This window comes from Erigeron canadensis, chromosome 2, assembly GCF_010389155.1.
Source record: "Erigeron canadensis isolate Cc75 chromosome 2, C_canadensis_v1, whole genome shotgun sequence".
In the NCBI taxonomy this organism is placed as follows: Eukaryota; Viridiplantae; Streptophyta; class Magnoliopsida; order Asterales; family Asteraceae; genus Erigeron; species Erigeron canadensis.
Genome location: NC_057762.1, coordinates 5,388,264 through 5,405,824, shown reverse-complemented (window position 1 = coordinate 5,405,824; position 17,561 = coordinate 5,388,264). Strand labels below are relative to the sequence as shown.

Sequence of the window (17,561 nt, the reverse complement as noted above, 5' to 3'; positions counted from 1 at the left end):
GAGATCGGGTCGAGTTCATGTTTTGGTAAAAAAAATCTGGTTAATACCCGGTCAAAGTTTGACCCAAAACCGGTTTCAAATCGGGATTGGGTTGAGTAAAAACCGGTTTTTGTAAACTACAACAGCACTACCTATGAACTATGGTTACCCTTAAACCGGGTTGAGTAAAAACCGGTTTTTGCCACTAAACCATTTATTTATGGTTAATTGCCAAATAAATATACGAGTAATAGTTAGTTCATTAATTAATTAATACACGTATCACGCTACGAGAAAGAAGTAAAGTTAACTCGATGTATGATATTAGTTTCAAACAAAATCAAAAGGTTTTCTTCTTTACTGATACAACAATTTAGGTGAAAAGTTTTTGATCCAAGTTTGCTAAAATGAATCACTCTTTATATAGGAATCACTCTCGAATTCTTCATGGTTCATTGATTTAATACATATCGTACCGCTTCCTTCTTTTTGTTGCTTGGCTTTGATATAGGAGTTAGATGCACGCAATTGATAGTCTGTCCTCCCCAGTAATGATCCATAATTGTCATTCACCCAACTAGAAATCTTTTGCCGCTGATCATAAAACACAAAAAAACATCCATCAGCTAAGACTAAAGAGAAAAATCAAAAACCCATTACAGCCTTACAGGATTCAAAAGGAAAAAGAAATGTAGACAACTATAAATAGGATAATGATAAATCTTCCGATTAACCTAAAAAACCTCCTAAAACTATAAGAAGGTGACATGTGTTATACACTATTCTCTTTCCCTTGGCAACTATGTCCACTCTTTGGCTTTTAAAAGTCGAGTGTCAAAATCAAATTTGTGATTGATGTTCTTGGTTTCCGTTTTCCAAGACCATTCCCATATGTAACACCTTTTAAAACTTTGATGCATTTTCTGCTGCTTCTTAAGAACTAAACATTTTTCATTGATTTTGAAACCAAAATATAACATATCTGAAAGTCAAAGTGGACAAGGATGGGGTGGTTTGCTACTGTTTTAAGTAAATCTGGAACAAAAATATAAGAAGTTTAATTCAAGTAAATATAAGATACAAAAGGTTACACATTTTGGTGATCCCACATGGGTAGTTGCTGTCCATCTCTAGTAACTCAAGATGCAAGAAAGGTTCCTTTCTTTTGAAGATTTCATGTTTTGAGACACAAGCAAGTCTATTTAAACAATTTTTCATCGATATTTTTTGCGAAGCACTAATGGATGTCCTTTAACGATCAACATTCACAAGAATCAAAACACATTCTTATATTTTACCTTTCTTCTGAATTTCTATATAAACAAGAGTAACGATATATATGCCTAAACATGAATGGCTACAAACAGATTGTTAGACCACTTTAAAGGAACAAACCTAACTATTGGCCTATTGCCGTCTTATATTTTAGTTTCTTACAGTACATATTGTGCGTGATGGCCGTCTTATATTTTAGTTTCTTACAGTAATTATTGTGCGCGCTGGCCGTCATATATTTTAGTTTCTTACAGTCATTATTGTGTGTGCTTTGTGATTCTAAAAGAACACCAAATACACAAACTGCTATAGTTCTATTCAAGAAGTACAAAGAGACTTTTTAAGATGTTAGACTAGAGGTGGCAATTTAGGTCATTTATGAGTAATCATACTGATTTAGTTACAGAAGGTCCTTAACCAGTCTATTGAGTACATATTCAAAAGCTAAGATGGAAACAGGCTAAAAGGTTGCCCCAAAAATAAGCAAAATGCATAAAATAAAACGCCCTAGGTTCTTTTACATTAAAACTAAAATACTCCGTATTATACTTGCCAGGCTTTGACCCGTACAAAATAATCTCTTTTGATACAAACCATTATGACCCTTGACCAAACCCACATGACCTTCCAATTTTGTTGCTTGTATGTTTGGTTATTAAAAAAGTTGCAACAAAGCAGATTTGGAGTTCCACAGTTTGGTGATCCCACATGGGTGGTTCGCGTTCATGTAGTGTTTCACGATCCAAGAAAGAGTTGTTCCTCCATTTTGAAGATTTCACATTTTGAGACACATGCAAGTCAAGTAAACCTTTTTTCATCGAATTATTTTGCTAAGCACTAAAGTAATGCTTGTGTTCAGAATTCAGTGATCACCAATGGTGACTGCACCAGAAGAAGGTTTTGGCACGTAAGTGAGGCACATTTTTATTTATTAACCATTTTTCTGAATTAGTGATTAAAGAAGATATAAGAAGCCTAACAGATTTTATTTTTTTTTTAACTCATGAATGGATACAAAGCAGATTGTTGGACCACATAAAGGGTACAAGCCTAACTATTACCTTTCTTAGAATTTAGTCTCTTATAATTATTATTGTGAGTGCTTTATGATTCTCAAAAAATTGCCAGATACACATACTTCTATAGTTCTATTCAAGAAATGTAAAACTATAGAGAAAAAAGGAGAGAGATGCCCTCTGAAGATGTTAGACTAAAAGTGGTGATTTGGGCCATTTACGAGTAATAATGCTGATTCGAGATCAACTTCGTCTTCAACCAATCTAATGAGCAAATTTATAGATTAGCTAAGATGGATACAAACCAGGGGTCATACCAATGTATGCAAAACGCATAAAATATCCTAAAACTGTTTTATTTTAACAACAAAAGTATCATACTTTCACATTTTAACCCGTACAAAAATGACTCTTGTCTGAACCATTTAACCCTTGACCAAAGCCACATGACCCTCCCATATTGTCACTTGTATGTTCAACTATCAATCATGCCCTTACAAAATGGAACCAGTGACAGTTATTGTATAAAAGCCCTAACTTCATGAACGTCACTAAAGTACCGTGTCTTTGATAATGTTTTTGAGACAGATTTTATTGTATGTAAAAAAGAGTAATATGCTATATGGTGAACAGGCTTATAGTAAACAAGAATAGACTTCTATTCAAGAAACAGAGTTAGACTAAACAAGAACAGACTTCTATTCAAGAAATTCAAAGAAGTAGAACCGCACAATGCTCAAATTAAATAGATGAGGCAATGCACCCATTTATGGGTAGATACTTTATGTCTTTATCTTTAATGGGTCGGATGGGTAAGTTTCAAATACGTAGCTAAAAGGGAATAAGAAAGGGTTAACAGGTCAAACAGATCAAAAGTCAGCTGCTGAAATGCATAAAACCTACTCACTTGTTTTATTTTGAAAGTTAGAGCATTTTATGTAAAGAACTTAAAAAGGAAAGAAAAGAAAGAGTGTGTGGGGGTTAGTTGTGCCAACCCATTTCGACCCCAATTTAAAGTTACTCAATTGACTGCCACTGGCAGACGACCATTATATCCCATTTTCTTACCTCGACATTATACTAATCATAATCATATCCATACAAGACAAGACCAACACATTTTATATGTATATATTCAAGAACCCTAACAACTTCATGGAATCATGGACATATGCAAATTCTTTAACCATTAAATGCGTCTTCGATACACCTTTTCATATGAATGTCATGTGTATGATTACAGTTCCTAACATGTTCAACATGATTTTCCTATGCAACAAGTTCACTTCAGTTCAATTCAGCTCCACCCTGACCAAGCTCCCATTTTGAATACAATGTCTGTTTTGGCAGTTAAAGAAACCAAACTAAAAATACACTACATTCGGACTTACATGCTCGGCCAAATTGTGCCTACGTTCATAAACATAAGAGATTTCTTATTCATTGGCTGGGGAAAAGAATTAAACATAATTATCCAGGTAAAAAAATAGAATCCTACTTAACACCTGACAATTTTGGGATCTTAATCATTATAAAACAATATCAACAAAAAGCCTACTCTATGACACAAATTGAAGTCTTCTGTTTTTTCATTACCGGAATAATGCAATACCCTAATCAATAGCCATGGTCATCTATTTGTTTGACAAAATTAGCATTCAAAAACAAAGAACTGGGACGAAACATTATCACATCAAAACCAAAATATGAAAAAAGTTTTGAAATCTGACCTTTGGAGGTTGCTGGCACCACAATAACATGCATAGTTGTATTATTAGGCGGCAAGGCCAATCTAAGCGGATAAAGCTTCCCATTCAAAGGATTTCTAGAACACACAGTTATATTCTCCAATTCCGTTTCTTCCTCCAAATTCTGAGTCAACTCCTCAACATTATTCCCCTTAAACAAAAACGATCCTTCAGCATCAACAACCCCACCCTCATCATCTGCCAACTTATAAAAAATCATCCTCCCATCATTTTTCGACGATCCAGAACCTTTATCACTCCCCTATACACAACAAATTACCAAACAAACCGCATATAAGTAAAGGGTTTTAGACTTTTACTGATAGAATAACCAGAGTTACTTTTTCCATTTTGTCTTTCATCAATCTTTTTTTCGTCCTTTCCAACTTATCAAACAATTTTCCGTCCTGATCCAGGTCATTAAAATGCACCAATCAAAATTTGACACATGTGATCAGATACTAAATAATGACCTAATCAGGACGGAAAAAAACTTTTGATAACTTAAAAGGGTCAGAAAAAAGTTCGATAATTTATATCCATATCTATATACAACCTATAAGTAATACATTCAATTCTTATCATATCATAAATCATATATCAAAAACAAAAACATATGAAAAAACAAGAAAGGTATAAAAGCTGAAACACACCAAAATGGGAACCGAGGTAAGATGAAAAGATTCACTATCAAGATCCGAATCCAACGACGATAACCCGGAATCAACTGGTTTCGAATCAACCCGAATTTCAACAACTTCAACATCCCATAAAATCCAATCATGATGTCTGTGTGGAATATCATGAGTAATTGAATTTCTCCAAGGTGGGACCCCACCATTTGCTCTTAAATAATTCCCATATCTTGTTTTCAAACGAATTTTCGAATTTTCTAAAAAAACAGACGGTTCCCAAATGACAGATGAATCAAGTTTTTGTGGCAAACTTTGAATAACTTTTTGTCCTGTTAAACCCAATATATGAACATCCTCGGATGCAGTTAAGTAACGGCCAAAACATGATTTTAATCTGATGACATTGTCGTAATCTTGGTCGAATTCCACCGTCCAACGTGCGTTTTTTCCGGTGCCTTGTCGGTCTTGTGATACGTGTTCGCCGTCGTCGTCTGCTAAGAGATACTTCCGGTGGTGGCTTCTTAGCCGTACGGCTTTTGCCTTTTGAAATAATTCCATTTTTTTGGGTGATTTAAAAAGAAAAAGAAAATAGTTGCAGGATGAAAGAAATGGGTAGAGAGGAGATTTTGTCGGGGGGAGGTGGGTGAGATTGAAAGTTGACAAACGGGCCAAATGTGATAGTCTCATGGATAGCATTTAAGTCTCTTTTATTAAAAAGTTTTATCTTTAGACTTTTTATTTTATTTTTCTATAGCATTTTTTTTTAAAGCTGAATTCTGTTTGAAACTTCGTGTCGTGATTTGATAGTGAGAGATCCAGCATACGTTGTTTTAATCAGGTTCGCACTAATGAAATCTTGCGAATTAAAATGTATGTCCTCTCCGAATATGAGTATACCCAAATCAAAGCATTTATAGAAGGATTATTTATATTTTAAAGTTAGTTGAATGTGGATTTGATCTTATGACCTACAAGTCAATAAGGAAACTCCAAACCACTACATCAACTTATCATTGATATTAATTGTAACTAATAGTAAATTTTTTCTAGAACTAATAATAAAATTTAATTATCTTCTTTTGTTAGCCGTGTTAAATGATATATAATATTGGTCATGCAATCTCGCCAGTGATGGATTTAGGATTCAAGTTTAGGATGGTCCTTAAAAATTTAAATCCGTAATGTATTAGACACAAGAAACGGAATAGGTTGGTTCGAACGTTACAAATGCAAGAACATATTGATAATTGATATTTCATAATTGTAATATCTTAAATCTAAAAAAAAGTTTAATATATTATATTACTTTATCAATCACCTTTTAATTATAGATATAAATAATAGGCACAGTATACAAAATACCATCTTAATGTTACAACTTTACAAATAAACTAATCATAAACAAAATAGTAGAACTTTTTTAAAATCGGATATTTGTTTGACAGCAAAATAAGAAAATCTTTAATATAAAAAGGGTTCTATAGAATTTAAATTCAAGGGGGGTCTATTACAAGTTTTAAAGATTCAAGGGGGTCCATTACAAGTTTTAAAGAGGTTCTTAAATATAATTATAAAAGCTCTTTAACATATATTAATGGGTCCATTGACCACCCATAATATAGGGTGGATACGCCACTTAGGGTATGTTTGATAATACGGAATGATTTTAGCGTTGAATGATTACGAAGCCTGAATGGTTCAAAAACACTTAATGAATTTGAATCTGAATGAAAAATATATGTTTGATATTTACTTTGAATAAATAATCTGAATAATTAAAATGACTTTTTTAACCTCCTTCATGACCATATGCTATAAAAAGATTATCAATCACAAACATAACATCATTTTATAACAAGACAAAAACATAACATGAATATTAATATATCATGATAATATTAAGCTTTTCAACAACAGATCAAATTTTAAAAAATAAAAAAATAATAATATATTAACTTCAATGCCAACAATTCCGCTCCTAACAAAAATATAGATAGTGTAGGTCAAACATGTTGTTTCAATTTCGGATGGAATACGCTCGATTTCCTTTTAACAAATCTCTTTGCAAACTATAAATATCTTTTAAGTTTGATAAAATACTACAGTATAAAACTAAACTTTTTTTGCTACTATACCACTTGGAAAAGAATACGGAAGTGATATATAAAGTTTATACAGTAACAGATCTGGATATTTTTGTTTCAAGAGTGATATATATTACAGTGGTATTATTATTATTATTATTATATAACAATAGATGTGGAAATTTTTGTCTTCAAGAGAGATTATATCTTGAAAAACACGAGTCCTGATTCATCCGTATAAAAATGTAAAGAAGAATAGGGTGTGAGGATGAAAGGGATGAGGGTATTTGGGGAAAAGTTGATTGCTGAATGGTTTAGAAAGTCTTAGAAGATGGGATGGTTCAACATCATTTGGATTCTCGTTTAGCATGGTTCCTTGTTCAGATGGACAAACCAAACACAGTGTGTGCTGACCGATTCAGCCCTCAGTGCTGAATGGTGCCTTTTTTTTGCGTGGACGGACGAGTTCTATTACGTGCTTTTCTTTCTTTTTTTTTTTTTTTTTTTACATTTTAGCCCATTTTAGCCCCTTTCTTAAAATATATATATATATATATATATATATATATATATATAAGTGTATATGGGTTGGAGTATATATGCGTTTTTGTGTGTGCAAGTTAAGTACGAATTTTTCGGCGGCCGGGTTGGGGTTGGGGGGGAGGGGAAGAAGACACTCAATGGAAATTTATTATTATTATTTTATTGATATTTTCAGTTTTAACCCTAACCGTTTTACTTTGTTTTAAAACTACCCCTATAGTATTTTCTATATTATTATTATATTGTTATTCCTATTATTATGAAAATGATTATATAACTTTCATTTTAATTAAGTGGTTTAATGAATTGTGTGTTTTGTTTAGTTTTTGTTAAATATTGAGGGATTGGAAGTGTAAAGTTAGATAAAATGTAGAATTAAATAAAAGGTGAGTCCAAGACTAGTCTTGGGATAAGGTTGAATTTAGAGGGATTAGTCCTTGGATGGTATTTTGTTGATGTTGCGCTGATTAGGACTAGTTTTCATGGAGATGAGTTCTGGTATAAGACACCCCGTTATGATTTATTAACGAACTTAAAGGTGTGTTTGGTAAGGGTTGAATTTTAGGATGCTTTTTGAGTTTTACTTTTTTACCATAATTTTTACTTTGAAAAAAATAGGTCTTGGTTAGTTAATTGGTTGTAGCTTTAGCCACAACTTTGAGTCATTTTTTCTACATCTCATTTTCTTTTCATTATACAGTAGTTCGGTTAAGTCATTTTTTCTACATCCCATTTTCACTATACAATAGTTTGGTTTTTTTACCCATTTAGGTTTTCACAATAGACATTATTTAATGACATTATTTAATTTAGATCAAGAAAAAATATTTGGTCAAAGTTGAAATACTTTCTAATCAAATAGTCTATCATTTTAAACAGAATTAGATATTGTTATTATAGATGATACAACTTATATGTTTATATAAAGCTATGTATATATAGTTCATTATTTGCACATCCAAAATGTTCTACATAGTAATCCTTTTGTAAGTGCACATTGTCTATTTTATGACTCGCTGTTGATCATGTATTGTCGCTAAACAAACAAGCATAAACATGAACTTTGTTAGTAAGTTGACATTTCTTTCTTACGAGTTTACATCTTTTACTCGATCATGGTCTAGTTGAAGATAGCGAATAAATCTATTGTTGTGGCTTCTTGTCCTTGATCATACCTTTTGCAGATCCCTTAATTTTCTTCTTCCCCTTTTGCAATTCCGACACAAACGTCTTAGCATAAAATGTAACTCTCGATTTAAACGTTTCAGATTCTCTGAATATATCCGAAGGTGCTTCCACCAATTCGACTTGCCATGAAATTCTTTTATTCATAGGTCCTTCTTTTCTAGGAAGATCATGTGTGACCATGTTCCCTAAAGGGGGTGGACCTTTGTTCGATTGTAAATAGTTTCCATAATGAGTCTTTAACCGAACTTCAGGATAAACTTCGGACATCAATGGGACCCATTGAAGGGCAGAATTCCATTTCCCGGTGATCAAGGAATCGTCGATAATTGTCATATGATCGTTTGGATACTTATTTCCTAGTCGGGTTTGAGTAACTTTAAGAAATCGAGCTCTCATTCCTGGAATTGATGGTTTATTTGATGCGGTTAAGTATTTTCCAAAACAACTTTTTAAGGATATACAATCTTCATCAACAACCTCTACAATCCAACGGGAATTCCTTGTTGAACCATCTCGAGATTGTGAAACTGATTCTTCATCATTTTCTGCAAAGAGGTATTTATCTTTAAAGCTTTTGAGGCGAATTATTGATCGATTTGGGAATTGTTCCATCCTGAATCGATCAGAATTCACAAAGCTAAGACAAAATAGGTTGAAATTGAAGCAAGACAATGGACCAAGATTTGTTTTATTAATGGAACAAGATTTGGTTTTGATTAGGAAGTTATAAATAGGTTTTATTTTGAGATAGAATTAATTCATGCAAAATTAAACATAAAAGAAATTCGGATTTCAAAGTTGTTTTTCTTTTGAAAATTCGAAGCTAGATTTTTTTTCCATCTCTTAAATATTAGGAAGAAAATGAAAGGTTCAAATTGGTTGTTTACATTCCTAAAGTTTTTTTAGTGTTAAAATATTTATGCCAGATACTTATGTAACGTTTGAGTATAATAATAATAAAAAAATGGATTCGTTTATCCAAACATATACCAATTTAACATAAACATTCACTATGCTCTTAAAATCACACTGACCATAAAAGACAAAGCACCATATTCTCCGTATCAATGTATATGGGTAGTATAGGATTGCAGAAAAAGACCACCATTGAAACAGATCTATTAACATTAATTTATAAACATTCTGGAAAAAGACCAAATCTGTTAACAATGTTAACAGTCCGCTAAAAATAGGTACACCATGCTCTTAGAATGAAAAGATTGCGCTTCCTAAAATAAGAAGATTTCGACTTTGGCTACAAGCTAGAGATCAAAGCTCCGATTCTATTTTATTTTATTTTTTTATTTATCTATCAAAATTATAGTATAAATAGGGGCTCAAAGATGTATTCACTATATATCAAAATTAATAACAAAACCTTACACAATGTAGTCTCCTATCTCCCTCTCGTATCAAAGGCTGTATAAGCCTTACAGTCTTACTCATATTTGTCTATATCAATTGTTAACATGGTATCAAGAGCCACAAAACCCTAATAAACAACTATCATCAAAACAAACAAAACACAAAAAAAAGTCAATCATAAAAAAATAAAACACAAAAACCGAAGTCGAGGTTTGCTGAAAAGAATTCGAAGGGGACGTGAGGAGCTCGGTGGGATTTTGAGCCGCAAAAGAGGTTCATTAGGATACATTAAATTTTGAGTTGGTAAGAAGATTTAAATTGATGAGGTGCTCTCGGTGGATGTTTCATGAGATTGAGGAGCCGAAAAAGACAAAAAGCCAAAAGCTTTTGCCTTTGTGATTTTACGAAAAGCAGCAGCTGTAACAATCGTGATTCTTCACTCTTTGACTTCGTGTACATTTTGACTAAGTATTTAGTTAATCAATATATGTCCAAGTGTAATTTGTGGTTTAATTGGGTTCAATGTGTTCAAAAAGGTCATTTATCATTTATTTGAGACTAATGTGCTAGTCGAGATCATTGTTAGTACTAATCGACTATTATACTTTATATGATATCTAAATTAGCTAGGAAACATGATATGGGCCCTCCATGGGTTATACCCAACTTATGACCCAACTTATGACCCACCTTATCCTTTCCCCACCACGCATTTCTCCCATCCATCCATTTCACTTTTCTTACCTCTCTCTCTATTCTCTTGTAAGAACACACACACACACACATATATTCACTATCTCTCTAAAATTCTTCCATCAAAATAATTGTTTCAAGCAAGATTTGTGTTAGGGTTATCATTTATATCATCATCTTCATATCATATCAAAAATTTGGGCAATTTCAAGTACAAGAACTTATCATCTAGCAAAATTTCAGATTTGAGTCTTGGGTGGAAGATTTGGTAAGTAATTTCAAACTCAAAATCATCATTTAATGTTATTAATCTTGTTTATGGTCAACTCTAAGTAGTTTTGGGTCAAAATAGGTTCTTGGAGTCAAAATTAGGGTTTTGAATGAAATTGGGTATAAATTGGTCTTAGATTGTTAAATAAATGAGTTTTTTATGATGGGTTTTGTCCAAAATGTGTTGGTAACATGATTATTGGCTTCCAAAATGGCCAAAATGATTTTTGGGTCGAATTAGGGTTTCCTAGGGTTTTTATTTGGGTCAAGAACGGATTTGGACAAGATTAGATGTTATAGATCGAGTTTGTGTCGTGAGTTAGGTTCAATGATGCTTGGAAACGAGTTTAGAAGTGTCTCATAATTGATTTTGAAGTCAAAATGAAACTTGGGTGCAATTTGGGTTGAATTTGGTCAGGTTTTAACGATCGTTAATTCTAAGGACTGTTCTTGACAACAGTTCAGAACCAAGAAGAACTAATTAGAACCAAGATCCATTAGTTTTTAACGCCCGTTAGTTACAGTTAGAACCAAGATGAACTAATCAGAACCAAGATGAACTAAAAGTCCATTCATTTTTAACGCCCGTTAGATACAGTTTAGAACCAAGATGAACTATTTAAAAACTATATGTAAGGTCTTGATTTGTAAGCATGTTATGTACATTGGTAGGTAGTGGACGCAAAGTGACGTTGAACAACTATAACCCGATCATAAATCAATATTAACTACTTTACCGATCAAGGTGAGTTTCGTAGCTCCTTACTCAATTGAGATTCGGGCTAAAAAGTGTACAACTTTTGTGCGTTGACTTGTTTGAGTGTGCAATTATATGTTTGCCTTGATTTATGACATAGTTCAATTGCGCATACGCTTGATTTTCTTGATTGATGACATGACTTGATTAGGCATATGTTTGAGTGTCTTGGGTGATGACATTATGGAGGGCAAGAGGACAATTGAGGGACAATGTGTGCATGCGTGAAAACATAAGACTTGTTAGGATACTTGTTGATATCATTATTACTTGTTCTTGCTTACTTGCGTATTCTAAATACCTTGATATGTAGTTCATTATGTGAATACACGTGTGAGGGTCATTGATGGACATGGTTGTTATGGAGACATTAATTGATTTATGGATATACATGTTATGTGACGGTTTTGTAGATGTGCAATTATGTGATTTGTTGTATGGTTATTGTATATGTATGTTGAGTTGTTATAGGTTAGTTGTGTATATATGGAGGACGGTAATCCCTTTGAAAGGTTGGAGATGTGGTGGGAAGGCTGCGGGTGACCCTATATATAAGCATCAAAGGCCTTTCAAAAGTAGTATCGTACGAAGTATATACACATGGTGTTTTGGTTATGTATGGACATTGATGGTCATGGATGAACAACTTATGTGCAATTGAGTACAATGAGGTGCATGATGTGCAATTGAGTACAATGAGGTGAATGATGACAATACAAACGGATACTTTAAGTACTTGATGACATTTTACGGGTACTTTTAGTACTTGAGGACATTATGGACGACATGGGGACATTGAGGGACATTGGGTACAAGTATGCAAATCTTAGATCATGTTTGGTGTTAATTTGTATTGGTTGACATTGGTATGTGTTCCTGTTCATTCTTTCCTATGAACTCACCAACCTAGTGTTGACCTTGTTTAGTACACTTTTCAGGTTACCAAGAGAATCCAAGAAGTGTCGGATGATTGATGTTTGTGCTAGAACTTGGGCTTGGACTTACATGGATCCAAGATTCATTTGCCCCCTTTTTTTTGCATTATGTGTTAAGTACTTGTTTGTTTAATGTTGGATTCACCGAATCTCTTTTATTCATATAGTTCATGTTCTACGATAATCCCATGCATACGTTATATCTTTTCAGTAATATTTCGAGCCTAACTCAGAGTGCTACAGTTACCGAAAAAAGGAAAATTGTGGGATCCTCGCTTCTGTCGAACATAAACAAGCCATGCAACAGAAATCGAGAAGGGAAGTGTTAGAAATATACCTGTATTTTTTTTAGGGGGAGATATAGGTATATAAAGAAGGGAAGGTAATAGCTCAAGAATCAAATCAAATATACCATGTCTGTTGAAGACGGTATCTCAAATCAAGTCTATAATGTCTAAATAAGGCGGTAGCCAAATCAAGTCTACCATGTCTGAAGAAGGCGATAGCTTAAATCAAGTCTACCATGTTTGAAGAAGGCGGTAGCAAAAATCAAAAACTACCATGTCTAAAGAAGACGGTAGATCAAACCAAAAAACTACCATGTCCGAAGGTGGTATCTCACGAAATAAACTGTGAGACTACCATGTCTGAAGGCGGTAGATCAAACCAAAAACTATCATGTCTGAAGAAGACGGTAGATCAATAATCAATCAAAGGTTGTCATGTCTGAAGGCGGTAGCACAAATCAAGGTTGTCATATCTGAAGGTGGTAGCTCAAATCAAAGGCTACCAAGTCTGAAGGCGGTAGCTCAAGTCAAACTCAAAGCCAAAAATAAAAACAAACGCAAGTTGAATATTGGAAATCCCACTATTCAACTTGAGGGGGGGTGTTAGAATGAAAAGATTGTGGTTCCCAAAATAAGAAGATTTCGACTTTGGCTACAAGCTAGAGATCAAAGCTCCGATTCTATTTTATTTTATTTCTTTATTTATCTATCAAAATTATAGTATAAATAGGGGCTCAAAGATGTATTCACTATATATCAAAATTAATAACAAAACCTTACACAATGTATTCTTCTATCTCTCTCTCGTATCAAAGGCTGTATAAGTCTTACAGTTTTACTCATATTAGTCTATATCAATTGTTAACACATGCAATACCAAACAGCCCGTAACACTCATACGCGTAATTTTGTGGGTGTTTGCTAGTAAATAAGGTGTTCCTATAACATTACCAAGAAAAAATAATTATAACTCATCGTCTTTGTTATTAACAAAACGCTTAATATAATTTATGTTTTTTAAAACCAAACCTTATATAGATTGAAAACTGTCAGATGAAAAGCTTTCAAGCTTTCAAATTGTTTTTATTTTATGCTAACAAAATAACATGTACGAAGTATATTTATCTTGAATAATAGTTAATAAGGAATCGTGTCAAATTTTTTTGAAATTTCGTTTTCAATATAGTATGTCATGTGGGCTTTGAGCATAGTACATAACAATCTAATTGGGCTTACTTGCCTAACAAAATTTGTCCCATTATTAGTAGAGATTTAATTTGCAATGCTCTTAGTAAGCTTTTATTCAATGATGATAAAAACAAAAAAAAAAAAAAAAAATCGGAAATTTTCATACGTTGCTATTTTATTGCTCATACGTTGTTATTTTATAATCATAAATAATATTGAAAATTTTCATACGTTGTTATTTTATTGCGGTTGCTAGATTATGCATCGTTTGAAAGTATACTCTCGTGACATTTATGTAATTAACCTCATCTTTATGTTTATTTTTATTGAGGCTATTATGTTATGCTTCATTTGACATTGTTTGCCCACGACGCACATTTTATTCCGGATGATATGCATGACACTTTTTAATAACTATTAATGTTTGGATTTTGGAATATACAAACTATAGTCTTACGGACTATCATTAGAGTTCACAAAAGTGTACATTTTACACTAAAGCCCATCCTTTAAATTTAACGATAAAGTTACAACTATTTTATTAACAAGACTGTCATTAACAAGACTCTTAGTATTTTATTATTAAACTAATGCTACTAGATATATTTAATTTTTCTCTTATATCTTTTATGTTTACTGTCGTGACACACTTATTATTATTTGAACTTCGATACAAATTATTTTCCGTGCTAAGTCGGGTCATGTTGATATGGTTATTAATACAAGTATTTATAAAGATTTAACATAAAGTATATATGCATATATAAATTTTATATGATATCACATACAATAAACGTAATTTTTTCGGGGGCGTTAATAAGCATATCTGCTTTGATGTAAAATGATGAACAAAAATGATATAACAATTGCAATAGAATGTTATAAAATTAAATTCTATGAATTTTATTTATATGGAAAATAAATGTTAGGCCTATTTAGATGCAATGTGCCATTTGCAGATCATCATCCAAATTCGTCTTGGGCAATCTTCATTTTCTTTTGTTCATAACATGTATGAAGCATATTTATATTTGAATTGAATGAAAAGGAAAAAAAATTATCTGAAACAAATGAAAACTTAGATAAATTGTTTAAAATTGTCCATATTCACACAAATATATGGATGTACCTTTAAGCATGAGTTTCCTTGAATGATATTTCGTTCAAATAAAATTAATTAAGCACATTTGTTAAATGACAGCCTGTTAATCAAACTATCTTAACCGACTCAATTAATCTCTTCAAAGCAAACTTATTATTAAAATAAAAATTAAAAACTTAAAACTAATCCACATTTTAATTATTTCAAAATACCGTACAAAAAGTATATATAGAAAATATAGTAAATCTGTTCAAAAAGGTCAATGCGACTAGTTAAACCTCAAAACTAATCCTCCGAAAATTTAGTAATTCAAGTTAATTAAAGTGATTATATTATCATCATGTCTACTTTGGTAGTCATCTTCTATCTATTCAAGTTAATCTCATAATAATTAATTAACAACATAATTAATTAAACCCCTAATGACAGTAAAAGGTGGTTCTCGTCCTGCTTGTGCCGCATGCCGTTTCCAACGCCGTAGATGTGCCTCCGACTGTCCTCTCGCACCTCATTTTCCGGCCAACCAACCTAAGATGTTTCAAAACGTCCACCGTATTTATGGCGTTGGAAACATCATGAAAATACTTAACCAAATCAAAGACGAGGATCTAAAGCAAGACGCGATGAAATCTATCAAGTATGAATCGTATATTCGTCACGTTTATCGTGTGCATGGATGTTATGGATTGATAGCTCAATATAGACAAAAATGTCTAGAAGCCATGCAAGAACTTCAATATGTTCATGCTTTACTTGATGCTTTTAAAAAAAATAAACAAGTGAAGCTGATGAGGCAAAACTCTCTTGGCTTGTCGTCTTCGTTGCAAAACGTTGACGACGATGAATGTATCAAGGATCAAGTTCTTGCAAGTGGTTTGATGGCTCCGATGATGAATGGTGGGAATGATTTATTAGGGTTTTATTATAATAATAATGGTTTGATTGATCATTATAATATGAATGAACTCCCTAGTCAATATCTATATGATGAAAATAATTTATTTAATCCCGAACAAGGGGAAAGTAGTATAGATTATTCAGAAATGACTAGTCTTGGAGTTTCGTTTGCTGATGATCAACAAGCTTTTATGGGACCGAAAGAAGCTTATGATTTCAAGTAAATTCCGATTTTAACTCCATCTCTTATGTATTTTGTTTACCATTAAATTCGGATTTTGATACTAAGGGGCTGTTTGTTTCACAAAATTTAATAAATTCTAAATTCTTATCTACCAAATGGCCCTTAAAAGTTTTAAAGTTTTTTGTACTCGTTTTCATATTGTTTTTTATGTTATTGATCAGGCTGGAATCATCTTTAAAGGAGGCAAAAACGAATTTCATTGAGCCTCAAGAGACAAAAGTTTACGGAAAACTGTTTGAGGTACAACAAGGTGTTCATCACATGGCGATTTAGGATCATATACGTAAGGAGAGATGACGGTGTACGTTGAAACGTACTACATATTGATCAGGTGCGCAAGATCTCCTCGAATGAACTAGCTAGCTAGGATTGAACAAATTAAAATAAATCACGAATATAGGTTATGCAATGAGTTATTTGTCTAGAAGTAGTGATTTAGATATATCTGATTATTTATATCGTTGATTTGTACTTTAATTAGAAGCAAATTAAAACCATGTTTTTGTGATTTTGATAGTTTCATTGTTGATTAATATATTATTCTAGTTCATTTATATATGAACAAGTTATCTCATCAGTATTATTGTGTGTGCCCTATTAATTAAGTGTACAAATATTATAATCGATTGACATATTTTGATCAATTAAAGCATAACTGATTCAACTATAGTCAATATTTAAGGGGTATGGAGTTGATTCTGTTTTAATGAATTGACTCAAATGAAGCAAAGCATTTTATCCTTTACTTTGAAAAATTCAACTAATTAAAGATTCAACTAATTATCCATTTATTGACAATTCCAATTTTATTTTGATTATTATTGGCTTTTTTACTTTCCACATTTACTATTGAATAGCAAATGTACGTCCCTCATCGTCCAACGATTACTCAGACCAGGGTACGTAGTCGGTTGCTTTATCCGGATCCTATTGCGTCCAACGTTGAGGAAACGTCTAACGACTAAAGGCTCCCATATAAAGTTAACGGGGATCGAAACCCCACTTGAAAAAGGACTTACCCAGCCGAGCTGGGATCATTGTCTGATTAATAATGGTTTTATATTTTGGCCTTGATTTCTAAGGTGTACGTTTTCAAATTTATGCCTCGCTTACTAAGGTTTTTTTGGTTTTTACTTATGAGATAGGCTTCAAATTTGAATTGTGAATTTGGTTGTTCGGTCTTCAATTGGTAGGATAGGTGGGATCAATGTTTGGTGGTTCAATTTTAATGTTGCTCCTAATTTGCTATTAATTGCTATATGTTTGATCAATAGAGGAGAGGTGTTTATAGATCTAGTCATCTTATCGGCTTTGTTTGGCAAATATATATCTAAAACTCGTAATCCACAAGTTAA

The 17,561-nt window shown here is 32.5% G+C and overlaps 3 protein-coding genes across 3 annotated transcripts; 1 reads left to right on the top strand and 2 right to left on the bottom strand.

Moving 5' to 3' along the window:
- Nucleotides 1-280: 280 nt before the first annotated feature.
- Nucleotides 281-5,321, bottom strand: LOC122588647. The gene is made up of 3 exons (XM_043760803.1): nucleotides 4,672-5,321; nucleotides 4,001-4,280; nucleotides 281-573 (listed from the first exon to the last, which is right to left on the bottom strand). The coding sequence occupies exons 1-3, from the start codon at nucleotides 5,209-5,211 to the stop codon at nucleotides 557-559; spliced, it is 837 nt and encodes a 278-aa protein (XP_043616738.1). The 5' UTR covers nucleotides 5,212-5,321; the 3' UTR covers nucleotides 281-556.
- A 3,102-nt stretch (nucleotides 5,322-8,423) lies between these two features.
- LOC122587579 lies at nucleotides 8,424-9,080 on the bottom strand. The gene has a single exon (XM_043759759.1). It carries the CDS (start codon nucleotides 9,078-9,080, stop codon nucleotides 8,424-8,426), a length of 657 nt encoding a protein of 218 aa, XP_043615694.1.
- Nucleotides 9,081-15,487: 6,407 nt separating this feature from the next.
- LOC122587578 (LOB domain-containing protein 21-like) lies at nucleotides 15,488-16,479 on the top strand. The gene is made up of 2 exons (XM_043759758.1): nucleotides 15,488-16,182; nucleotides 16,368-16,479. The coding sequence occupies exons 1-2, from the start codon at nucleotides 15,488-15,490 to the stop codon at nucleotides 16,477-16,479; spliced, it is 807 nt and encodes a 268-aa protein (XP_043615693.1).
- Nucleotides 16,480-17,561: the final 1,082 nt, after the last annotated feature.